General features: G+C 41.0%; 1 protein-coding gene across 2 annotated transcripts in view; it reads right to left on the bottom strand.

Moving 5' to 3' along the window:
- The window catches only part of LOC308093099 (uncharacterized protein), a 55766-nt gene extending 29360 nt beyond the window's left edge, over positions 1-26406 (bottom strand). For both annotated transcript variants that reach the window (XM_080439314.1, XM_080439315.1), the window contains exons 1-11: positions 26188-26406; positions 19181-19344; positions 18785-18953; positions 13407-13565; positions 10995-11137; positions 10576-10622; positions 10171-10335; positions 5488-5570; positions 5310-5346; positions 2644-2794; positions 130-295 (exon numbers count right to left, since the gene is read on the bottom strand). In XM_080439314.1, coding sequence (XP_080295440.1) covers positions 130-295; positions 2644-2794; positions 5310-5346; positions 5488-5570; positions 10171-10335; positions 10576-10622; positions 10995-11137; positions 13407-13565; positions 18785-18953; positions 19181-19338 — 1278 coding nt within the window. In that variant the 5' untranslated portion in view covers positions 19339-19344; positions 26188-26406. The remainder of the gene's footprint in view (positions 1-129; positions 296-2643; positions 2795-5309; positions 5347-5487; positions 5571-10170; positions 10336-10575; positions 10623-10994; positions 11138-13406; positions 13566-18784; positions 18954-19180; positions 19345-26187) is intronic.
- Between the last annotated feature and the right edge of the window lie 205 nt (positions 26407-26611).

The raw sequence follows: 26611 nt of genomic DNA, 5'->3' as shown, positions 1-26611 counted from the left end.
CCAGAGCGACTGACAGTAAGCAAGGACACAAGATAATACATCATAATACATCATAATACACATTATTATACACATAATACGTAATACATAATACATCAAATTAATACATTAAAGGGGAAAAAAGCTGACCTGCAAAGAGTTGAGGCATCCTCTTTCCATCAGCTCCATGACCAGGCCGATCTGTATGCCAGAGCCAACTGGAACACGGCCCCTAAAGACCCCCAGGATCTGGTTGACATGGGGGCTCGCTGCCCGTCGCATCAGTTCAGCCTCACGATGCAAGTAATCGCTGTGCCTGAAGATCAGAGGGTTAAAACATGTAAGTATTTAATGTGAGCATGTAGAGTGTGTGTGTGTGTGTGTGTGTGTGTGTGTGTGTGTGTGTGTGTGTGTGTGTGTGTGTGTGTGTGTGTGTGTGTGTGTGTGTGTGTGTGTGTACTTATATTCACGAGTATTACCATACTCGTGAGGGCCAAATGTTCCCCACAAGTATTGTAGAATTTGAGCAATTGGGCCTGATTCACAATGCTTGGGTATGCACATATTTTATATTTATATGTGCAAATATGCGCGTTCCCACGAACAGAGGTTGAATCATCCACAAAAAAAAATAGTAGCTGTTATTAGAATGCTGTATATTCTTCATGCAAAACAATTACAATAATGCCGAACCTCAAATAAATACTAAAATAGTATTTATGCGCCGCATAAATACCGCTCCACGGATGACGCATTAGCATCTGTGGTCCATCTGGCTCTCACCCACCTGGAGACTAAGGATGCCTGTATGCCAGACTCCTTTTTTTGGACTTTAGTTCTGCCATTAACATCAATGTTCCACAAACGTTGGTGAACAAACTGGCTGTACTTGGCATACGGCCATCGCCGTGCAACTGGGTCTTGGTGTTTGATTGATTGCCACCCAAAAGAGAACATTTGTGTGTGTGTGTGTGTGTGTGTGTGTGTGTGTGTGTGTGTGTGTGTGTGTGTGTGTGTGTGCGTGTGCGTGTGTGCGCGTGTGCGTGCGTGTGTGCGTGTGACCAAAAGCCCAGGACCCTGCCACTGGGGAGTGCAGTGCTTTTTTAGTCAGCCTGTGCCCAGTCAACCCCCGTCTGCAGGTGTTAGTACTGCTCCCGTTTTGGCTGCATTGGGAAAACATTACGCAGGCTGACAACATAAGCGATTTAAACGCTTGTTTCAACCCGCTGCTTACATTTTCTTGATAGCTAAAAGTGCAAACATCCGAGAGCAGGGAGGACTATAGTTTCTCATAACAATGAGGTGGAGTACAGGCGAGAGGTGGAACACCTGCGGTTTGTTTCAAACGTTGATAACCTCTGCATCAACGTGAAGGAAACAAGATGATTGTGGATTTCAGAAAGAGCGGTAGAACCTCAAGGCTTTTACGTGACTGTTTTTAACATGCTATGGAATTGTTTCCCCAGCCGGGTCATACCAAAGACTATAAAACATGGGACCTAATGCCTCCCTGCTTGGCACTTAAGGGCATCAAGGGTTGGATTAGGGGTAAGTCCCTGTGACATACTAGTGTCATGTCCTGGGTTTGTACTTGTACATCAAGCCGCTTCACACTACAGAAACAGTAGATAGGCTTACCATCTGATGAGGATACAGTATGGATGAAATCTAGCTGTGTCCAATCCATGACTCCATTCCCCATTCCGATGTAGGACAGTGGATACGTTAATCCAAAGGACAGATTTCCCCTCAGTAATCAATACATCTCTGGTCTATCAGATAGCGGCGTTCTAGCACAGTGATTCTGAACCTTTTCAGGCCGCGACCCCCAAAATAATCATATTTGAATTGGGGACCCCCACGCTGACAAACAATTGAGTTGAGGCATTACATTTAGTTTGACTCGGTTCCACAGATAAATCTTTAAAAAAATAGCCGATCTACATGCTCACTTGTAGATCGGCTATTTTCACACTTTTTTGTCATATTTTACAATTTGGATAATGTTTGACAATTCGTTATAGTATAGTTTGTTGTTTGCACGCAGTAATGGGCTTATTTCTTTTTTTCCCCGGGTATTAACCCATTAAGACCTGAGGTCGATTCTAAATGTCTTCTAAGTCCTTTTCTGAAAAACTTGATTTTGCTATATCAATGGTGCTCAAAACTTTTTCATGTCAAGGACCACGGACCCCATCTCAAAAATGTTGTTCTAGGGACCCCCAGAAGCAAACATTTGAGTAAAAAAAAAATCGCTTTAAAAATACATAATATTATCTATTATTATAATATTCAAAATATAGCAGATCTTAGCACAGCACAAAGTCATGCGCTATGAGCTTGTATATCTGCTATTTTTGAATAGCCAAAGGTCCCCAGACCCCACTTTGAGACCTATGTGTGTATATATAGACCCAAATGCTTTCCTGGTTTTAATGGGTTAAAACGAATTATCTTAAACCGCAGATACCCTGTATACACTTATACTGTATGTTTAAGTCAGAAAACAATGTTGCAATCATCTGTGAACCCCCAAGTTTTGGTTTGTAAACTTTGAGGTTGGACGGTTCTCGAGATGCAAAGGACAGATACAATCACAGATTTTGTGGATTTTATAGATGTATCCTTAAAATCTTCATCACCACTTAATACTTGTGCACTTACCCATCATCAAGACCTAATAGTTTAATGGCCACATCCCGGCTCCACTGAAGATGTCTGGCTTTAAAGACCATACCAAATCCTCCAGAACCAATCACCTTCCAGTCCTTCTCGTCCAGACTCTTCTCATCAATCACTGCTAGATCTGGGTAGACTGAAGAGAGGGAGAGAGGATTACAATGACAGGTCGTTCATGTATCGCACAAAAAAATTGAAGAAAACAAAAATAGTAGGGACTGTATTATGCAAAATACAATCATTAATGTTATCAAGAATCAGTGTTGGGCAAGTTACTTTATTTTAGTAATATATTACTATTACTTATTACCTTCCTTTTAAAGTAATACATTTCGTTACATATTACTGAGCAACAGTAATATATCAATATTACATATTATTACTTTTTAGTTACTTTACTTTTTACTCGATTATTATTATTAGCTCACACATTATTTTTGGGACACAGAGATGGCAGATGGGCAAACATTTAAATTATAAGATAGGATTATAAATTACATTAATGAATCAATTTATTTACTTAAATTAATCAATTCATAAATAGTAATATATACCTTCCATAATGTAGCCTATAATGATATGACAAGACAGAAGCCTCTTTCTATACTTCTTTTTAATTAAAGTCCACAGAACAAGGACTGCATGAGCAGCATAGAATGAAAGTGCTTGTAGAGCTACTATTTTCAAATGGCTGAAATGTACGGCTGAAGTGGTTAATGTATGCCAGGGCAGGTAGGCCATAAAACAAAACAAAAGTCCACGGAAAGAATTGAACTTGAAGGTTAAGGATGATTTTATTTTAATATAGTACAACAATAACTATCTGTGAAATATAACCCATTTATTTCACAAAATAATGTGTTGGCAAATGACCAATGTTTGTACAAAGTTATACTGGTCTCAATATGTCACTTTCAGCCCTGGTCTTCACTGACTGAAGTATAGGGGTCACATGAATCACAATCATTAGATTCACAGATTAGAGATTTTATGTATTTTCCCCACAAGTTATTTTCATTCAAATGAAATGTGATTGAACTTGCACTAATAATGACTTTAGTCGATTTTTCACTATTTAAAATATAATATTTCTTAATTATTAATAATTATAGCTTGTAGATTGGTTATTTTCACAATTTAATTTGTTTTAAAATAATAATAATAAAAAAGAACATACAAGGTTTCCATCCGACAGCGACAATATATAGCCTATATGGTTCTGTATCAGTCTATGAGTCAGTTTTAGCAGATTTCATTCTAATTGGCTAATATATGACTGCCTATGAATTTCATGGCCTGGGTAGGTAAACGTGGCCTGGCGGAGATATGCCCTGTTGCGCACAGTAGAACAACAGGTGAAAGCAATGAACTTAAACGAGGACTGGCCTGCGCAGCAAAAACGGCTCAAACTATGTCAAACTGTTGACAAATGAACAGAACATGGATGTTGTTTGCAAAAGGATTATTTCTTGTCCATTTGTTTGTGAGGTGAGATCACAGCTTCTCTCTACTTTTGTGTGATATTGATAGCATATAACTTTGAATTTGTTTGCAGTTCATTTCTATTGCTTACTGTACTGGATATTAAGCATTTTGGGATTTCGCTGTATTTTGTCAAATATTGCTGTTGATCAAGACAAAAAGAGCGTCGGGTTTTTGCGATTAGATGTGCACACTGCGCTGCCAGCCACTGACAATCAATTTAATGTAATACCTTTACTGGGTTGAGGGTGGATACAAAAAACACCTTCACTTTGGTGGGTAACGCACAAAGTAACGTAGTGTCATTTTAATAATATATTACAGCTTCTCCTTGTAGTAATGCGTTATATTACCCGTTACCGCAATTCGGTAATATATTACGTAACGGCGTTACGTTACTAACGCACGTTACCCAACACTGTCAAGAATGCACCATTTACTTTTGAACACACTCAACACATCAGGCTTGCCAAAATAGAAAGGCTGTAAAGGATGCATATTTGAAAGCATGAAGTGATAGTACTTGTACTATACAATAGGGGTGGGACGATTCACCTACCTCCCGATTCGATACAATCTCGATACCTAGGGTGCAGATTCGATTTATATTCGATTCTTAATTATATTGCGATTCTTCATTATATTGCGATTCTGCAATTAAACGATTGTTGCGATTCGATAATACGATTTATTGCAATTTTCCCCCCAAGTTACTTTGCTTTTTAGAAAATGTTAAAACAATTATTAACAATATGAACCATGAAAACTTCGACCATACACTCAAATGCAGCCAGATATCAGTCAGTCTTTCTGACAATTATTTCAGCCAAAGTGCCAGTGGTACAACATTTCAACAACATGCTCCTGGTCATAAAGCTGCCAGAAAACACAGAACACAACAGTCATCAAGCTGCCAGGAAAAAAAGGTACACAAAACAGTCATATAAAAAAAGATGTGCTGCAGCACTAAGCTATTTTAGCCTTTAACATCCTTCAATATGACATTTAACTAAAAATGTTATTTTAAACCTGTACTTGACTCAATATAAAAGTGACAAATTAAATGTAAAATACTGGTCCTGAGTTCAATTTTCGTTTCATGTGCAAGCATGTAAATGACAAATAAAATGATTGATTTACAAAGACGATCATTGAGAATAAGCACATACCCGATTCCTGTTGGTCCTGAAGAGAGGGAGGAGAAAACTAAAAGAAAACAAAGACATAAAAGCATTTGCATTGATAGAGAATAATAACCATAATAACCATCATCATTACCAGCTTCTTTAGCACTTGTAGGTTGGTATCGTTTTAAAGTGAGACATACAGACTGTGTGTATTCATTACCAGCTCTGTAACCACTTGGTGGACGGCATCTTCAATCCCAGACTTGTGCTTCTCAAAGAGGGCTTCTGTCACAGCAGTGCATTCTGGGAACAGTAGATTCAGTTTATCAGACAGACTGCAGTTGATTCCTAGAACCATGACTAAAAGCTGTTCTATTCCACCACTCTTCTATTCTCCTCTCTGTTCTGCCATCTTAGAACAGAGAGGATGTCATCTGGCACAACATCTGGCTTGTGGCATGTCGTTTAAAACGGGCCCCTCCCGCAAACATTGAAAGCCAATCATAGTCAATCGGAATGAAATGTGAAAGATACATCTTGATCACTTGACTACAGGTGGAAATGGGCGTAGCCTATTTGGGGAGTTGTGTAATGATCCAAGGAATGATTGATTGATTTAATACTTTATTAGATAGAAATGCAAACAGCACGAGTACAGTCATACACTTGGTCTGAAAGGATTTACTCAAAAAAGTCCTAGTGGACTTGTTTCCATTGAAGTCCTATGTATTCCAAGGGAAAACAATATTATTATGATCTGTTAGTTAAGTATTAACCCATTGAGACCTGAAGCCGATTATACACGTCTCCTAAATCTCAACAGTTTTCTGAAAAATGTTTGTTTCTATATCAGTGGTGCTCAATCTTTTTCATGTCAAGGACCCCCAAAATGATATGTATTTGGCCGCGGACCCCCATCAAAATATTTTATTCCAGGGACCCCCAGAAGCAAAGATTTGAGTTAAATATGTTCACTTTACAAATATATATATATATTCAAAGACTTGCACACATTTTCACGATCTTTCAAAAATAGCAGATCTACAAGCTTGTAGCGCGGCACTCGCTATGAGCTTGTATATCTGCTATTTTTGAATAGCCCAAAGTGTAAAATAATGCTTTTTTAGCTCAAATCTAAAAATGGGTTAATGGGTTAATTAAATTAATATGACCTAAGGTAGCTCTCCACCAAACAGAATACTACAGATTACTGTACAGACTGGCAGTCGAATGAAGTCGGGAGATCAGACGATTGGAAAGTGTGCAATAAAGTTTCTGAATGCACCTGAAACACGACACCGACAGACTGCAATGTGCTTAGGGCATAGGCACAAGGTCATCTGTATTTAAACAAGGAAGTATGACATAAGATGTCATGTGTAGACGGGTGACAGTGTGAAGCAGGTCAGTCCCTGTACGTCTGTGGGATTTTTTTGCGAGGTCAGGCATGTAGTGGGTAGTGGGATGTGTGATGCTTGTGTTTTCTGCCATGTAGTTGATTGATTTGGCCAGCATTGGTAATGCAAGACATAAGTTACAAGAATATGTAGTTGTTACCTGATAAGAATTTGTTATTACATTTGTAATGTTTACATTACAATTGTTTGGGATTCTATTGCAATATTTAACTATTAAGAATTAGTACAGTAAAACATCTTGGTAATAAGCACAGATGGACTTGAGGAGGTGTGGTACAAGAATCAATATATCAACCAATAACAGTTATTGGTTGATATATTGATTATTGTGTTTCTCAACCTTTTTGGTGCCAAGGCACACCTGGCATAGCCAAAAGATCCCAGGGCACACCTAGATATTCGGTGTGACACACACACACAGGCACGGACTGGCACAGAAAATCGGCCCTGGCATTTGTGATCTTCACCGGCCCATAGCGGGGGTCGAAGCGCGCGGGCGCCGAAAAATTGCAGTTAATTGGCGGATTATGTTAGTTTCTTTTAGGTTTTTGGTCGCGCACACACACACACACACACACACACACACACACACACACACACACACACACACACACACACACACACACACACACACACACACACACACACACACACACACACACACACACGCCCCAAAACAGTCACCCCGGGGGAAATCCGGTGATATTCACCTGGTGTTCCTAAACGTAACCTCATTAAACTATGCCTAAACCAAACCTTATTCCTAACGTAACCTCAGTAAAACTAATAATATGGCTAACCGTAAACTTATTTCTAACCTTATCCTCAGTAAAACAAATACAGGAATACAAGAACTGCTGGTCTGCGAAAAGAAATGGGGGCGATGGTGTTTTGGGGCGAGTTTTCCGGTTATATAAATAGACAGCACCACGGCTTGAAGTTGAAAGAGATTCTCTCCGTGGAGGAGTAATTAAACACCACATGGATTACGTTGACACAAACACAGTGGAGTGATTTAGAAGCACTTTATAAGAAAACTAACACTTATGTTGTGTTTTATTGTTGGACATTCATCATGGCAGGTTATAACATGGGCTTTTGGGAGAGGACAGCCCCTCTTCGCACGACGTTCGGGTCCGCCGTATCGGCCTGTTCCGACCCACTTTCACCCCTGAGTACCTGCCAGGCGAGTACAGGTGATGGCCCCGTGAAGACAAAGCCAAACATTTGCATTTGTATAGGCGAGGGTCGATTCACTGGATGTGTGTCCGCGACAGACGATGAGCAATGTCTTAAGGCAGCAGCAGCCCATGACGCATCTCTGCCTGACCTGCGTGTGTCTTTGTCAGTGCCTGGGCTTCAAATGCAGTTCTCTCTCTGTCGCTGTCTCTGACGTTGAATTCTGGGCGTGCACTCCCCAAATGTTTTATAGGGGGGGCGGGGCTAAGGCCAAATGCCTCAAAACTGTTTAGAGAGACGGGACGACTACGTCACCCGTCTAACAAGGTGCTTAGGGCATAGGCACAAGGTCATCTGTATTTAAACTATTTTGGCGTATCATATCTTTCATATGTAATGTTAACTAAAACCTTAAACACTGTGTGCCTGCAGCAATAAATAGATAGAATGATTGAAAAAAATGGAAGCCTGTCATTTCTGTTCGAGTAGTCTACTATAGGATAGGCTATTCACCTCACAAGCCTTGCACACAAAGTAATTCAACGTTTCATCATCATCATCATCATCATCAGCCAGCCAGAGAACTCTACCTCTCCGCCAACCCGCTGCAACCCAACGGTTGAAATACTTTCAACACTTCCCTGCAACTTCCGACCCAATTTGACAGTGTACCCATATTTATACAAATGTGCTGTTTGTTTTGCATGGTGTGGGAGAATGCAAGTCAAACAGCTCATATTTGAGAAATGCAGCATCTAATATAAAACAAGACATGCAGGAGGATCGAGTGAGATGAGCAGGCAGGAATGTGTGGAATTGGAATGTGGCTGTCATCCTTGATTCCTCCGGATTTGCATCTAATCCTCACCTCCTCGCACAGAGGCAGGCCTGAGGCGTGAGTGGAGAACAGGAGTGTCGACGTTAGAGTATTGGAATATGGCTCTAGTCTTCATTGGTGTAACTAAAGGCCAGACTGCCCCAATGCAACTCCTTGCAACTGCCATTGGGGGAAAAGGGTTGCAAGTATAGTTGCATATTGCAAGGAGTTGTGACTAGTTATATTGGTGTGGCCTTTAGCTTCACCCTTTTCTCATTGGTCATGAATAGATGTTTTCTAAATTTTTACATAACTTTACACTGCTTGTCGTACAGACTTGTGGTTCATAATTGGACTCGGTAGAGTCTTTGTCCTTCATTGGTGTAACTTGGCTCTGCAGCCTGTTTTGTTAGGTCGATATTTGATCATTCCTATCTTTTGACCACTTATTTTATACAGACATGCGTGTCATATCATTGAACTGGTTTCAGTGTCCAATCATAATACACATCATTGGTGTAACTTAGCCATGCCACCTTTCCTGATTGGTCAATGGCTGAAAAACATCTATCAGGGGACCACGAGGGGAGGTAAATTTCATTTTCCCATCTCCTTTGTACATATAGTGTATTTGTTGATGACATGTAATATTGTATGCTATTTGATTAATCGAATACATAGGACCACATGGAAACAAGTCCCCAGGACATTTTTGTGTTATCATTTTAGCTTTAATGTCTTACTGTCCCACATACTGTTTACATTTCTGACTAAGAAAGTATTCAATCAATCAATCAAACAATCGATCAATCAATCAGACAGACAAACAATAACATTTGATTGTCCCTCTCTTTTGTTATTGGTGTATGTTAGCCCTGTCCCCTTTCTTGACCAATCAATTACTGACAGGTCATACATTTTGAACCACTTGACGTATAGGCTTGTGGATTACGTCATTGGACTCAGTATACAGTCCTTGTCCCTCACTAATGTTGCCCTAGCAACCACATCTTAGCAACTGCCTGTTTGATGATTAGAACTGCCTAAAATACCCAATTTGATTTGTTGCACTTTTAGTGTTAACAGTAGTTGAACACAGCTCTCCGTTTTGCACAGTAGTTTTTAAGTGTTGCTAGCCCCTTCTACACGTTATTTTGTGTGTATGTGTGTGTATGTAATCTGTCTGTCTTCATGAGCACGAACACCTGCCACTGCAACACAAACTTGCAACTCATTAAACAGGAGGCACAGCACTGCATTCACGGCACTTGAAAATACACAAACCCATAACTAACGAAAGCACCCACACACGGTCACGACACACACACTATAGCAGGAATATTCCATTGTGTTCAGTGGCATTTCATTTGTCTCCTGTTGGTGATCAGTTCACCAGTGTCAGCAAGCCTACAGTATCTCTGCAGGTTGGAGGTCTAAAACTATTCAACTTTCCATCCAAGTGATGTTTGTTACATGGCAGCCTTCTCACCTGGAAACAGAGGTCTTTCATCCTGTTTTTGGTGCCAGCACCTCTCCATGAGTTGTACCAGGTCCTCCAGCCCCAGGGCCTCTGGGTCAACCTCTTTCAGGTCATTCAGGTCCGGCCTTTCTCCCAGAGGGATGCAATGATCTAGCACCTGGCGCTTGACATCCCCTGAGAGAAGAGGAGGATGGACGATGGGTGGGGATGAAAGGAGAGAAGAGAATCCTTAGTAATCTATAGAATAGGTATCATGTGTTTATTGCTATTGTTGGATTAAGCCAAAGAGTGCCATCTGTGAGTCAGAGGCAATGCGGAGTGATTTAAGGAGTGGGAGATTGATGGAGAGAGAACTGAAAATGAAGACAAAGGACAAAGCAAGAACAAATAAAGAAGAGAGAGAACATCACTTGCCATATGGTTCTTTCCCCTTCACAATGGACCACAGAAGTATCCCATAGCTATAATAAAAAGAGAGACATCAGCAACGTCAGCAATTACCTTACATATACTGTAACAATAACACATAACACAAACAAAGAACAACAAAATAGCAACTAGATAAAATGTCCATATTGTTGGGGTATTTGTCATTGTACACATAGGCCTAGGTGAACTTAGGTTAGTTTACACATAAGTAGCTACATGTATCTACTTTCTGTTAAACAAAACAAAACAAATCTAATAAAACAGAAAGATCAACATGACAACATGACAACATGAAGCCTATCCACTACACGTAATGAGCAGTTCATGATTTATGTTGGACATTCACAGGGCTTTGCAGCAGCAGACAGCTGAGTTGATTCTGGGGATATAATAGACATTTATACCTGTAGACATCAAAGGCAAGGGTGGCTGTGTATGTCAAGGAGGGGATTAAAGCCTCTGGAGGCATGTAGCTTGGCGTTCCCATCCCCTTGATACCAACGGACGTCACAGCGTTGACTAACTTGGAAATGCCAAAGTCAGTGATCTGGATGAATAAGAGAGGAGAATGGAGAGAAAATAAAGGAAGCAGAGACGGAGGAAGAGAGACATGCAGATAAATGGAAGGAGGAATAGAGAGAGGGTTAGGAGAGAGAGAGAGCAAGAGTGAATGATGATATAGTAAGCGTTAATATGCATCTTTCCTATTCTCTGATACTTTTCTCATAATGTGTATGTTTACAATCGCCAGTGTGGTAAACGTGTCTTTTTGTATATGAAAACACCTTTTAGGGATTGACAGGTTTCATTTAAGCATTTGTAGCGTAAGCCTGTTACATTCATATATAGTTGGTGCATGTACAAGACATTCAGGCTGTCCTGTCACAACATGTTGATGCAGGTGAATAAAGTAGGTTAAACACCCCAGATGGGTGTATGCAAACAATACTACTCTGTGTGTGCTGACAGGGCCCTGTGTGTGTGTGTGTGTGTGTGTGTGTGTGTGTGTGTGTGTGTGTGTGTGTGTGTGTGTGTTTGAGAGTGTGCGTGTGCTCACACGTGCGTGCATGTGTTGCCAGCCTGTGGTGCTTGTGTTTTTAAGTGGCACTGTTTGTACAACTGAGTTGTAAATCACACAAAAGCATGATGGACACTTTGACCAAGACGCCAGGGCCATCTCGGCCGTCATGAAATTCCTGACCTGGTCCATGGAAAGTTTCTGCAGTGATACAGGTGGGATGGACAAGTATGCCTGGTATTTTTTTGTATTCACTTCATCCCATGACCGACCTAATTCCAACACATTTTGCTAGTCTGGGATGGCTCAGGGTAGAAGACAGGGTTAAGGAATTCAATATGGGATTAGTATTTAAGATAGTCAGTGCCCTCAATATCCTGACTAACTACTTCTCCTGACTATCTACTTCTCCAAAGTGAGTGACATCAACAGCCACAATACTGATATATATACAATAGTGACAACGAACTGGTACCACCCAGTTCTAGAACAAACATGGTAAAATTCTCACTCTACTACTCTACCACCAAAATGTGGAATGCCTGACACTGTCCCTTAACAAATGTGGATTACTGGCAGGAGGAGACCACTAGGGGAGGTAAACACAATGTTTCCCACAGAAAGGAGGTGCCATTCACTGCCAACATTTTTTCATTTTGTACATAATAGTGTTTTGTATTTGTTGATATGTATTATTGTGTTATTTGTTGTATGTTTATGAATTCAATACATAGGACCACAATGGAAACAATTCCCCAGGACTATTTTTTGTTATCCTTTTAGCCTAAATGTCTGACTGTACTGAATGCTGTTAACATTTCTGACTAATGAAGTATTCATTCAATCAATCAATCAATCAATCAATCAATCAATCAATCAATCAATCAATCAATCAATCAATATATATGTCACAGGTAGATTGGCATTCCAGGTAGATTGGAAGTGGAGCGCTTGTTTTTAGGCTCGGGGCGGGGCTGCGATGCGAGGACGACGAAAACGACAACATGAATATATATACATACTGGCCTCAGTGGCGCACTTCGATAATCATTGGACTCCCCATCCACTATCACTGGGAGTCTGGGTTTGACTCCCGCTCGGGACATAACTTTTTCAAACAACCGCGTTTTTTTTCGCCGATAAAGTATAGTTTTGGACCATGACGGAGGCGCGCCGACTCAGGAGACCTTGAGGCCAAGGAGTCGCACCCGAGCGCCTCCAGGCGCGAGTGCCCGCGACGACCGGCCGATGGTCTCCTAGTCGACTAAGCGCCGTCCGAGTTATGTACCGATAGGCACAGAATCGTAAATGATGTTGTGGGGACTGCGTTTGCCCCGCTATGGTTTGCCCCAACTGCCACTCACTGCACTAACATAGCCCGCCAGCCCCGCCTCCTCAGGCTCGCCCCCTTGTTCGCGTGTGTGTGTGTGTGCGCGCGCGTGCATGTGCGCGTATGCGTGTGTGCGTGCTCGTTTGTGCGAGTGTGCATGCGTGCGTGTGTGGTGTGGGACTCATGTGTGGCTTGCATTGCCCTCTGGCGTTGGTTCTACAGAATTGCCTGGGGGGCGGACGGGCGGTGAAAACAAGCGCTTATTTTCCAATCTACCTGGAATGCCAATCTACCTGTAACATATATATATATATATATATATATATATATATATATATATATATATATATATATATATATATATATATATATATATATATACATATGAATATGAACAATCCCAGAGACTGGACATGCTTGACCCATCATCACTGATGGTAATCATCCAAACATTTGTCTGGGACTCACCTTGACATTTAGGTCTGTGTCCAGCAGTACATTGCCAGGCTTCAGGTCCTTGTGGATGATGGGATAAGGGGTGAGACTGTGAAGGTGCTTCATGCCCAGAGCCACTTGATGAGCCAGTTGAAAGACCAGGGACCAGGGTAGAGGGTGGTTTAGTTCTTTCTGTTGATGGGGGGTCAAAGCAGAAAAGTCTGACTTAGAATCAGAGTCACACATACACATAAAGGCTCATTTAAATATATAATTCTTAAAGGTTTCATGACATTCATTTTTTTTCAATTTTTGTTTTGTGTTTTGTTTTGTTTTATGACTCCAATTACACCCAAAAAAACTGAACTTTGAACATTCAGTGGATTTTCTGTGGTCTGGGGTTTTCTGAATAATTAGGCAAAACAAAGTGCTGGGATTGGCCCCTGGACTTTGACGTCATAGTCCATTAATCCCACCCCCTCTCCTCCCCGCCCTTCCCCTATCCTTCTCCTTTGGGGGGGGGAGAACATTTTGATACACATTTGAAGGACCATGATAAAGACTTTTAATGTTTTGTAAATCTGAATATCATGAAACCTTTAAGTAATGCCCATAGTCTCCCTCCGACATAGGCCTATAGGTAATTGCAACGATGTTCAAACTATAAAGATGGCGGTGCATCTAATGTATTTTTGATTGATCGATTGAGTACTTTATTTGTCAGAAATGTAAACAGACATTAAAGCTAAAGGGATAACACAAAAAAAGTCCTCGGGGCTTGTTTCCATTCTGGTCCTATAGAGACACACAGGGACTACAAATTTCACGCCTTCTTTTGAGACAGCGCCGCTACTCGAGGTCCGTTAGAACGATGAACTGCCGCTCTCAATGCAATCTCCATGAGAGGCATTGTGAACTACCGTAATTTCACTGGTTAACTACTGAGGCTGTAGCGATTTTTTTTGTGTTCTAATAAACTGTCCCATTTGTTTAATTTATCCTCTTTAATGTCCTATATCTGTCATCTCAATATACAACCCACAATATACTATAATATACTCCATCAGTGTGTCAAAGGTTCTAGCATCTGAAATCTAAAGTTCAAGTAGTCGCATGGTATACACGCATTCCTTGAGGTTTTCAATACCCAGATCTCATGTATAATTTGTATAGGCTATTTATTTTGGACAATTATCCAAACAGCTTCTTGCAAGACTATGTGTATATTAATACTAACCTGGAGAATTCACTAAGTAGTTGAAAATGTCGGGATATGTCACTTCTCCATTTAGTTGGGTTATTTCCGAGGTAGGTAGAAAATTAATATAAGCCTATGACATGTTCAAAATATAGACATGAACGAAGTCAGTCGGGATTGGGATGAGAATTCAAAGTCGGCGCTCGGTGCTCAGCGCTCGTAAAGACAGTGATGTCACTGAAAATGCAACTACTTGTCTGTCTGCCGTCTCCCCTCTGCTGTGTTAACATTATGGGTAACCCATTAAAGTGGCAAATTAAATGTGAAACACATCAACTATTAAGAAAGGATTTGTTGATAAAGACACTCTATACATTTGGAAACATATTTTTATTCAACTCTATATTGTCTCCAGTTAATGTAGGATAATTTTAAAAGTAGGCTAACTCTCATATCCTCTCATAGGGAATGCATTGGCAGCTGCAGTTCATCGTTCTAACAGACCTCGAGTAGCGGCGCTGTCTCAAAAGTGGGCGTAAAATGTGTGGTCCCTGTGTGTCTATATGTATTCAATTAATCAACATAGCTTACATTTTCCAAAGATTGTAAAGCTTTTTTCAAAATAGCAGATATACAAGCTCACAATGCATCACATTGTAGATCAGCTTTTTTACGAATAGTCGAAGTATGACAGAGAAGGGGGGGGGATATGTCATGTGGGGTGGCGGTGCAGTATCGGAAAGCAGACCTGTGCGAACTTGGTGATGTAAAACAAATATCTGTAAATATCTGTTGTTTCCATTGTTTCCAAAAAACGTAACACAATAGTACATCAACAAATACAAACACTATATGTACAGAGGAGAAAAGGGAAAACGGAGGCAGTGAATGACACCTCCTTTTGATGGGAATTTACATTGATATGTTCTATATACCATTAATGGTATACTTTATGTTCTCTAAATATTTATCTTTGATTTAGAATTTTAGATAAAGATGATATCATGATGATGGATGAAGATGGATATCATGAAGATGGATGGGGGCAACAGTTTCAGAAGAGAGCTCCAGACTTCCCTTTACCAGGAAACATTAGCCACTTCCTCCTGGGGGATCCCAAGGCGTTCCAAGGCCAGTGTGGAGATTTAGGCCGCTATTCAGCGGTCGCTCCTAAAGCCTAAACCCTACCCTATACCTGTTAAATACGGATAAGGGAGCTGCCCTGTCCCAAAATGTTATTCTAGCACCTGCTCTACCCGTCACCCATTATGCCGACGTTATTTGCGCGTGGAGGCGTGCCCGTGGGCGTGTTGTTGCTATATCCACCACATTGCTATTCTGCACACACACATGGGTACGGCTTTGGGAGGGGGGACAGCGGATTCTAAAAGCACCCGCCAAGTGCACACAGACACTGCAATGGCTTCGTGGAGACAGGACGCAAAGCGCGCACCTCTCTCTACTATGCTATTATTGTCAACAAATCTCTGTGATTCTAATTTGACTATAATCAGCAGAAGGAAGGGTGTCAATTCCTTGTGTCAATTGTATTTATATAAGATGATAGTCTATTTAAATGAGACAATTTGTGCATCTGCAATGCAATACTTTACACGTCAGTTTTATTCATTGATTATGCAGGAAATAATTAACTGATTACAAAAATATATAATTCTCTCTAATCAGTAATATGTAGGTGATATTTATGTCTATCAAATGTGGTTTTACTGAAAGGCAAGCTTAGACTTAGAAACGAAACATCGGCCCCATGTTAAATCGCCTCAGTGCAGCCACAGAGCGCATGGTAGACCATGAGCCGTGTTGCCAGCCTTGGCAAGAAATAAGCAACCACAGGTCTATGAAAACAAAAAGAAGCGACTATAAGGCCACATGAGCACTTCAAACTAGAGCTTTCATATCCCCTAAATATTTCAGCCTGGCTCGACTAATAATTGACAAATTAGGCCCAGCCCAGCCCAGCCCGTCAGTCATTTTTCTAAAGAAGCCTTTTTTTCTCATTAAATTTTGGTAATTCGTTAAGAACAGGAGTCATTCTTCCCTATTCCAACAGTCTATATTTTATTTAAAATACAGCTTGGAGAAAATAGGGCTATATTAAATATATACACTGCCCCATAACCATTTTCAAAATGATATTCGGTTATTCTATGAAATGTATTTTTAATTGAGATATTTTCGTTTTTTCCATATTGCTGTCATGTCTTAATAAAATTATGCTTTTAACAAGGAGTTCAAAATAGCTTGGATTACTTTGTTTGATGGGAAAGAGTTGCGATGGAGAAATCACATCCAATATAAAGAACTGGATCGTGAATCGCCCATGTTACCTCGTACTGCCTGCTGCCTGTGCTCTGGTCATTTGAAGAAATAATCCAACGTTTACTTTGAGGTGAGGAAGACATGAAGAAAGCTTTTCAATCTCAATAGTTTGTCTGAAGATCCATTCTATATGTCATGTTATGGTTTAAACTTTAAAGGGGGCTCTGCTGCTGCTGCAGTGACAAGACAGCTGATTGATTTGACCTACTTTTGCGCTGCGCGGGTGATTAATTATTTGTCTCGTTAAACCCAGCTGCGGGTGAATATTATATTATATATTATATACTGTATATTATATTATTATTATATTCCCCACGTAAACGCTACGTTCATGTTTACTGCATTAAAGCAGGGGTTCTCAATCTTTTCAGGCCATCGACCCCCCAAAATAACCATATTTGAACTGGGGACCCCCCCCATTTTGTTTGACTCGGTTCCACAGATAAATATTGTGAAAATAGCAGATCTACAAGCTCACAATGCCTGGCGTTTTGAGCTCTGTTGTGGTGGTCTCGACCCACAGGTTGAGAACCACTGCATTAAAAGCTCCAAGCAAGTTACATGTCTAGTATGTTGTTGTAATGTGTTTGGTTTAGTGTTAGGCTACTCCGTGGCACGCGCACGCCTCATGCGCCGCTCGATCGCGCCTCATTGTTCATGCTGCGTAAAATAACAGATCTGTAAGCTGTCGACACGCCATGACGCAGCGCGTTGATAGCTTGTATGTCTGTTATTTTGGGTAGGTAGGCGACGCACATTACGCGTCGCAGCAATGTATCTGGGTTTGAGAGGCTATGATTGATGTAAACTTAAAGTGTAGCTCAGTTCGGGATTATTGCACAAAGGTGGATGATGAAAGAGAATGGGGACAATATGGATGTAAGTTAACTGCGTCACTTCAGAGGAAACTAAATGGGGCTACTTCAGAGATGTTTACACACCCCTGGAATCCATTAGAATGGTGGAAATAGAACAATAACAGCCAACGTGAGTACATACTGTAGACCTTTCCTAAAACTGGCCAATTTATTATACCCATGTGCTCCTGTATGTCTGTGGACCACCACCCGGCCCTGTGGTCGACCAGCTGGAGGTCCATGGCTGCCTGTAGGAGCGTTGTCGCAACATGATGTAATTAATTATTTGGGAGCAGCTGGTGTGTAAGATTCCAATAGTATAAATATTTTAAATGGCTTTCATATACTATTCCGGATCTGACTAATATGACAAGTTGCTTATTGTGAACACAATAGGCTACAAATTAAATCCGGCAATAAAACAAGCCCAATGTGGCTTATAATAATCAGACCAGGCAACAGTGCAGACAGGGAGATATACACTGTATATTGGATTGGGGATGACGGCTAGCGCAGTCTTCTCTTAAAGGCAATGGCTTCTGGCACGGTGATTGGTTTTATCATTGTAATGCCCAAACCACACCTATGCATAATGTAAGGGGTAGTGCAAGGTGTTTGGCGTGTAAGGGGGGTGCCACAGAATTGCAAAGTTTGCGGGGAAACGCCTCTTGCCTAGTCCCAAATCAGATATTAGTGTGTTTAGCAATTTGGGCCGTGAATGGGGCCCATAATCCCTCCATCTGGTCCTTGGTCTGCCAGGGGGTCTCCTCCAAGTGGGAGAGAAGATGATGTGACATTTGTGTATTGTTTTCTTTTAAGAATAAGGTTTTCATAAAGTTTAAGTTGTTTAATTGTCAGATCAGTTCAACATAAATAAAATATAATCATAATCATAACCTTTTGAGATGAAAGATCAAACAGAAAAACATTTTACAAGGACTCACTATGTTGGAAATTGTTCAACATCACTGGATCATCAAATTAATCAGTGAATCAATAAAGGGGAAAAAGATGACCTGCAAGGAGGCGAGGGATCCTCTCTCCATCAATTTCATGACCAGGCCGATCTGTATGTCAGGGGCAGATGGTTGACGGCCCCTGAAGACCCCCAGGACCTGGATGACATGGGGGCCCGCTGCCCGTCTCATCAGTTTAGTCTCACTATCCAAGGCCCTATCTGATTTTCTGAAGACGAGAGGGTTTCAATATAAGAATTAAATTGTGTGTGTGTGTGTGTGTGTGTGTGTGTGTGTGTGTGTGTGTGTGTGTGTGTGTGTGTGTGTGTGTGTGTGTGTGTGTGTGTGTGTGTCCAAGAACAAGTGCAGTGTAAGTGTACTTTGAAATACAGTTTGTATCTTTTTAAATTGTCATCACCAGTAACAGTACTCTTCAGTATCACCCTCATCACTTACCCGTCATCAAGACCTAATAGCTTAATGGCCACATCCCCTTTCCGCTGAAGATGTCTGACCTTAAAGACTTGACCAAATCCACCTGCACCAATCACTTTCCAGTCCTTCTCGTCCAGACTCTTCTCATCAATCACTGCTAGATCTGGGCAGCTGGCCATGGTTCACTAAAGAGAGGGGAGAGGATTACAAAGACAAAGGTCATTTACATACTACACAAAAATACCGGGGGAAGTCTAGGGATGTTGCAATAATTGTATTATTGAAATATCACAACATTAATAAGCCAACCACAAGAGGTGGGAGGAAACTGCACTAACCACAATTACAGCATGATCCAACTAATTTGAATTAAACTATATATTTGCAAATACACAATGTAACAAACAATTCCTTGCATATAGTTTGCATTGTTTGGTTTGGGGGTGGACAAATACAAGACTGATGTGTTCCGTTTTTATTTGCATTTAAAATATACAGCCTGCCCTACTGTATGCATTTTGTGCCATTTTTGTTAGGTACCCCCCTTTTCTTTTCTCCTGTCACAACCAAAGGACCACAAAGGAAATACGATTTTTTTCTTGTGTCTATCCTTTTTAGACTATTGTGCACCTGCCTTCATTTCTACATGACTTGTGCAATCAATAAAACATATACATTCTCATGGCCATTTACAGTACATTTTGTGTCAACCCGGATCAACAGATAGGAAAGTTTGCGTTTCATGAAGAGAATGGCTCTACGACACATAATGCATACGATAATAACACAATCACACATGTCAGGACGAGTCATTAATAGCAAGGAGCCTAAGAACACCAACACACATAAGTCAGTTATAGCGAGGAGAGGAATGAGCAGTGGCTGATATGAACTCAGAGGAATGAACAGTGGTTGATATGAACTCAGAGGAATGAACAGTGGTTGATATGAACTCAGATGAATGAACAGTGGTTGATATGAACTCAGATCCCTGTGGATTTGTAAGAGATTCGCCCAGAGTCAGAGCCATTTGAACCACACCCCCATCACAGCCCCTCTTCAATGCTCCAGAACCACTTTCATCTGAGACCCCCTGGACCTCTGTCCCACTACCCTGTCCCGCTACCCTGCTCCTGAAACTCCACTAACGATCCCCACAGTTTGTCCTGTCCCTGACTGTAACACACCCACTCTACACTACACTGGTGTGGTACTGAGGGGTTGGAGGGACACACTAGAAGCACAGGTCCAACAACACCTGTGTGCCATAGAAATGCAGACATCTGGGTATTTCACCTACATTTGAGACAGCTACCCTGCAAAAGGCAAAAGCCAGAACGGTGTATTACAGGCAGGGCCGGCATGTCCTATAGACGCCCTAGGCGGAGGGGGGTGCCAAAATGGGTGTTTTTTGGGTGGTGTAGTATTCTGAATGATGACACTCGCAACAATCAGTATTCTATCACTCGTTTGCAAGTCACATCACTGTGTGCATGAGTGAATTAACGTTGTGATAATGTCTGCCTGTCTGTCTGCTGCCTGGAACTGGGAGCCTGCTATGCAGCCTGGCTGCTGACTGAGCTGTGGAGGGGGAGGGGCGGCTGTTAAACTCATAGACATACTGTATAGGTAGACGCCTCCTCCAACTCTGAGGCGTCTGTATGTCCGGCGCCATTTTGGAGAAGGCAAGCTTCCTGACTTGCTGACAGCTTCCTGTCTTTCCGGGACTTGGCAGAATCTAGTTGTACCAAAATAAAGATATTCTTATACAACTAGATTCTGACAAGTCACGGAAAAGACGCGCTGTGATTGGCCAGTAGTCAGGAAGCTTGCCTTCTCCAAAATGGCGCCCGAGATACAGGTCGCTCCAATGAACTGCAGAGACCAATGAGGTATCTAGGTTTCTATGGTTAACCTCATCATAGAGTGCACCCACATTGTTGAACGGTTAATGCAATTCCTAAAACCAGTCAGTCACACACACCAGAGGCAGCGCTAGCTTTCAAGTAGGTTGGTGGCTTAGCCCCAGGGCCTAGGAGGGGTCACACAGCAGTTACTGGTACATCTGCATTGCTACAAAGACACAGGTGGAAGAAAGGATAACTTGTGTGCCCATCCAACTACATTGTTGTCAATGCATTCTGTGAGACTTACCTGGTAACATAACCCTTGGGTTACCACCTGTTCTGTAAAATACGGAATCGTTATTTATTTGAGAAATAAATGTTGCGTCCTGTATTGAACCAATACAGGACGAGATTTGTCCTGTATTTTCCTACAGACCCCATACACGTCTGTCTGTCACACACACGTCAACACTGAATTTAACGATAATGAACAAAATAAAACACAGGAAATATTAAAGCCAGCTAAATAGTGCTGGCGGGATCGAGGCACGCAGGACCTCCCAAGGGCAATTCCCGTGGCTGCAACCGGTGTACTCTGTGCCAATCCTCTGTCTGTGCCTGCCTTGCCCTGCCCTGTCATCGTTGCCTAGTTACCGACACCAGCGCTGCTCACTGCACCGGCACCACACATTTTTTAAATGTCTGCAGAGCGGATACTCCACCGCATCCTCTAAAGAGCAAACGTCTCCAAAAGTACAAACATGAGTGGGAAGAGGCAAACTCTTGGTTTGACAGCATCAGTGGAGATGATTACAAAGCGTACTGTAAAGTATGTCAGCAAAGGTTTTCTGTGGCCCAGGGAGCACTGATACAGTTATTTGTCTGTCAAGCGAGCCAGTCCCCAGACTGGCTATGGGAAATCATGTCAATTAAAAACCCAACTGTGGTTGTTGTTACTTAGTCTAATATGCAAATAATTATGACTAGGGGATATTTCACTTTCAAATAAATTAATCATGACATTTTTTTATACTTTTTTAAAATGAAAAAAGTAGTGGAAAAGTCAGCCCTCTCATGCATTAGGAGGACATTCTAATGCGTGAAGGGGCCGTGATTTTTCCATTACTTTTTCTATAGGCTACATTTGTTTAATGTGTATTTTATTTGAAAGTGAAATATCCCTTTAAACTCCTCCTTGGTAACCAGCATTATTTTATTTATTTATTTAACACACACACACACACACACACACACACACACACACACACACACACACACACACACCACTGCTTATTACATTACGTACATACGTTGTATTGTTAGCTACAATTCTTACCTGGTGAATTCAGAAACAGATGAATTTAAAGAGTCAGTGGGTTCCTTGTCTGTTAGTTGTTCAATGTCTTGTTGTTTTGTATAAGTATAAAGTCCTTGTTTGATGTTTATGGTTGGTAAATAAAGTGTTTCTAAGAGTTAAAACACTGTGCTCTGTCTTGCTGGTAAGATTTGAACAACCATTAAGCTGAGCAGGGGAGAGAGAGAGAGATGAGGGCTGTGTGGCTGAAGCCCAGGAGCTCTTTTGAATTCCGGACTTTTAATTGTAACAGAGCATTTCTACATTGCAGTATTGATACTTTTTACTTAGTATTGATACTTATTTTACGGGGAGCGGGGGTTATACAGATCCTGCCCGGTCAACATTAGAGTCCACCCTACACCAGTGCAATGATGTGATGAAGTGTAGAGCAGTGTGAATTTTGTCAACTAAAAAATGTAGATGAAAAATGTTTGTTGATGGAAACTAAACAAAAACTAAATATAAACTAAGCTATGGTGACTAAAAACTATATGACTAAATATATTGACAATGTCGTCAACTAATAAAAGTTAGACTAAAATGTTAGGGAGGGACTAGTGGAGAAGAGATCCAGTAGAACTAAAAAGTCATTTTATGCTTGGTTGCGCTCGGATGTCTGAAAATAGCAGATCTACAAGCTAAATCAGGCATTATGACGCCATCTGTCAACTAATCAACTGTAGATTTAGTCGACTAAAATCTTATATTTAGTCAACTAAAACATTCCAGATGACTAAAATATGATATGAATTTTGTCCTGCCCTGACTTCTGGACTGTTTGTAGTCTCTGTGCTTGGTGGACAGACCTTAATTAAATGTAGGCTATTATTGGCCTTAGGGTTGTCCCGATCCCATCATGTGATCGGAGATCGGAGCCGATTTTCGAAAAGATCGGGATTCTTTACAACATTTTTTTTTATATAAAATATTTGTATAATGTTATTTAACGTTACAAAAAAACTTTGGCACGGAGGGGTGGTGTGTGTGTGAGTGTGAGTGTGAGTGTGAGTGTGTAAATACACTTCTCCCATTTATAGAAAGTAGCTGCTCCCTCCTACCTGCACGTTATATGTGCATACAGAGTTGATGTCTTGTTCTCTATCCAGCTGTAGCCCGTTAAAGCTCGTTAAAGTTTAACAAAGTGCACTGAGCAACTAGCCTGGTAAACCCTCCCTCCGGAAATCTCATTTCTATTTGATTCCTGGAGTGAGTCTGGCATGAACCGCCTCTCTGCAATATTGGCTGTGTATGCCAAACGGCCGCGCCTATCAGCGTCGTCGCTCATTGTTCTGTGATTGACAGCTTACGTTGGCCAATCAGGTGGCGAGTTCGAGTGAGCCCAAAACACGAACGGCAGCCATCTTTTTCTTGTGCGGCCAATTCTCCGCTATTTTTTTACTTCAAAAAGCTCTCTAACTTCTATTTTGAGGCACGGAATTTACTTATAAGATATCGTTTGGATAGAATTTAGTTGTTTAACTTCATATATGTGGTCAATTAATCATGACAAAGCCTATTTAAAAAATAATAATTAGAGAACCGGTAGGGGCGGGCAGTGACACCATTGTACCCGAAAAAGGCAACCCATTTTGGGTATGGCTGTCTCAAAAGTCCCGTCGCGTCACATTAAGACTGGTGAACTGCTGATTGGCTGAAGGGGAAAAATTATCATTGGCTGAAGGGGTTGTCAGTCAACGGTATTACTCCCGCCCAACTCCAGCACAGCCAATATTGCAGACAGGCGGATCAGGCCAGACTCACTCCTGAAATGAAATGGAATTGAGATTTCCGGAGGGAGGGTTTACCAGGCTACTGAGCAACAGAAGAGTAAGTGTAATATTGTAAGTCCCTCTACACTGTATAGAGGTTAGAATAAGCCAAAACAACAGGCTATCAAAGACGCTTTGATAGCCATTAGCCAGAGTCAGTGTTGCCAGATTTTGCGAAAGAAACAAGCAACCAGGAAAAGAAGCCCAAAATAAGCAACTAGGGCAGGTCAGTCAAACTTTATTGTCTAATGTTGTTTTAGAGCAGTGATTCTACAACATTGGCATGCCAAGGACCCCCAATATTTACAAGCTACTTTACTGAAAAACAAGCCCAAAGTCGCTTATAATAAACAGATTTGGCAATACTGGCCTGAATGGCTCAGTGCAGCCACAAACACAACACAAACACTCTCTCTCCTCCGAATAATTTTGCCTACTAATTCAATATTGTTGATTGTGATTCTACTGATAATATCAGTAGGCTATTAAGGCTAGCAGTGACATAAGGTAGTATTTTTGCCTTTGAAATAATTGAAAGGCAACAGACTAGACTAGAGTGACATAAGGTACATTTCTCACCTTGAAATCAATGAAATGCAGACATACATGTTATGCTAGTGTCTGAATGGGAAAACCTTATTTCTTTATTTTTGACAATAATTTTGCATTGAGATTCTGCACTTAATTTGTTTACATGGTTATTTTTGTGGTGCACCACTGAATAAGCTTTAATATTTATATTTTGTTTTGATCCCATGCTGCACTAACTTGTGATAAGTGGAAAAAATAAGCTATATTCATGTTGGATACTGTCATTTAAATACAAAAATAACCTTAAGGGACAACTTGAATACGTTTTTGAATACGGGACAACCCTAATTGGCCTCATTGAATACTGACAGCCCCTTTAAACTAACATTTACACCAATTTGTTACAATCCATTCATTAGTTAAAGAAGGTGTTTACATTTTTTTACATTTTTCACTGTGGGTGTTTTTCAGTGGTGGAAAAAGTACGCAAATGTTGTATTTAAGTAAAAGTATCGATACTGCAATGTAGAAGTACTCTGTTACAAATAAAAGTCTGGATTTCAAAATTTACTTGAGTAAAAGTACAAAAGTATTGGTATTCAAATGTACTTAAAGTACCAAAAGTAAAAATACTAAAATGTTTGAAAATAGCCACGGCCCCGGCCACGGCCCCGGCGGCCCAATGGCTAATACAGCCCTGTCTGCAAAGTAACTAACTAAAGTCAATTGTAGTGGAGTAAAAGTACAATATTTGCCTCTGAGATGTAGTGGAGTAGAAGTTAAAGTACTGAAAATTGGAAATACTCCAGTAAAGTAAAAATACCTCAAAATTGTACTTAAGTACAGTACTTAGTTAGGCCTACTTTACACCACTGGTGCTTTTTGCTTTGCCCTGCTGTCAGTGTAATCTGAGCCATCAGAGTTCATAACCCCAGGCTCTAGGCTCAGGGACTGGACAGGTCTGTTTCAAAATTATGTGTGTTTGTGCCTAAACATGATGAGAATAAGGCGTGGGCAGTGGACAACTTGAGGCTTCAAACTTACTAGAGACTATTTTCTACAGCTATTAATTATATTGTCATAAACGATCAGTTCTGCAACAAAAATACCTTTATCTACAGAGCTACTGTAGATAGTCACTAAAATTGACACTAAATGAGGAGTAAACTCAGTAGAGAGTCTACTAGAGGTTGGATCTGTACTTTCAGAGTGTTTCCTGTAAATGGTTTGTTACTAGTAGAGCGAGAGACAGACAGACAGACAGACAGACAGACAGACAGAGAGGAAGTGTGTGTGTGTGTGTGTGTGTGTGTGTGTGTGTGTGTGTGTGTGTGTGTGTGTGTGTGTGTGTGTGTGTGTGTGTGTGTGTGTGTGTGTGTGTTTTAAATAGTAAAAGAGTGAATTATCTCATACGACTCATAGTATACCATACCACCGGCTTTGAATGCTATCAATGCATTGTGGTGCACCATACAGTCATACAGTTATATTATAAACATTTGTATTGTTTCCAGCTAGCCTTACCTGCTGAATTCAGCTCAACACATCAAGTTAAAGAGTCATTTGGTTCTGTCTGTAGTCTGATAGTTGTTCAATGTCTTGTTGTTCTTTTGTTAAAGCTTTAGATGTCAAAGTAAAGTCCTTGTTTGAAGTTAGTAGCTGGTAAATAAAGTGTTTCTATCGGTGAAAAACACTGAGGTGTGTCTTCCTGATTTAAACAACAATTGAGCTGAGCTGAGAGAGAGAGAGAGAGAGAGAGAGAGAGAGAGAGAGAGCTGTGTGGCTGAAGCCAAACCAATCACCACAGAGTCTTCATGCCTTGGCATGTATGCAGTTCACAGCAGAGCCACTGAAATCCATTCCCCAAAGTTCGGTCACTCGCTCACTCTCCTCGCTTCCTCCACTCGTGCCTAAGCCCCGCCCCTGCGAGGAGCCGAGGATTATTTGC

Source organism: Gymnoscopelus braueri (genome assembly GCF_963280865.1).
Source record: "Gymnoscopelus braueri genome assembly, chromosome: 10".
NCBI classification, from domain to species: Eukaryota; Metazoa; Chordata; class Actinopteri; order Myctophiformes; family Myctophidae; genus Gymnoscopelus; species Gymnoscopelus braueri.
The sequence above is the reverse complement of the archived record's forward strand: the minus strand, read 5'-3'. Positions and strand labels throughout refer to the sequence as shown.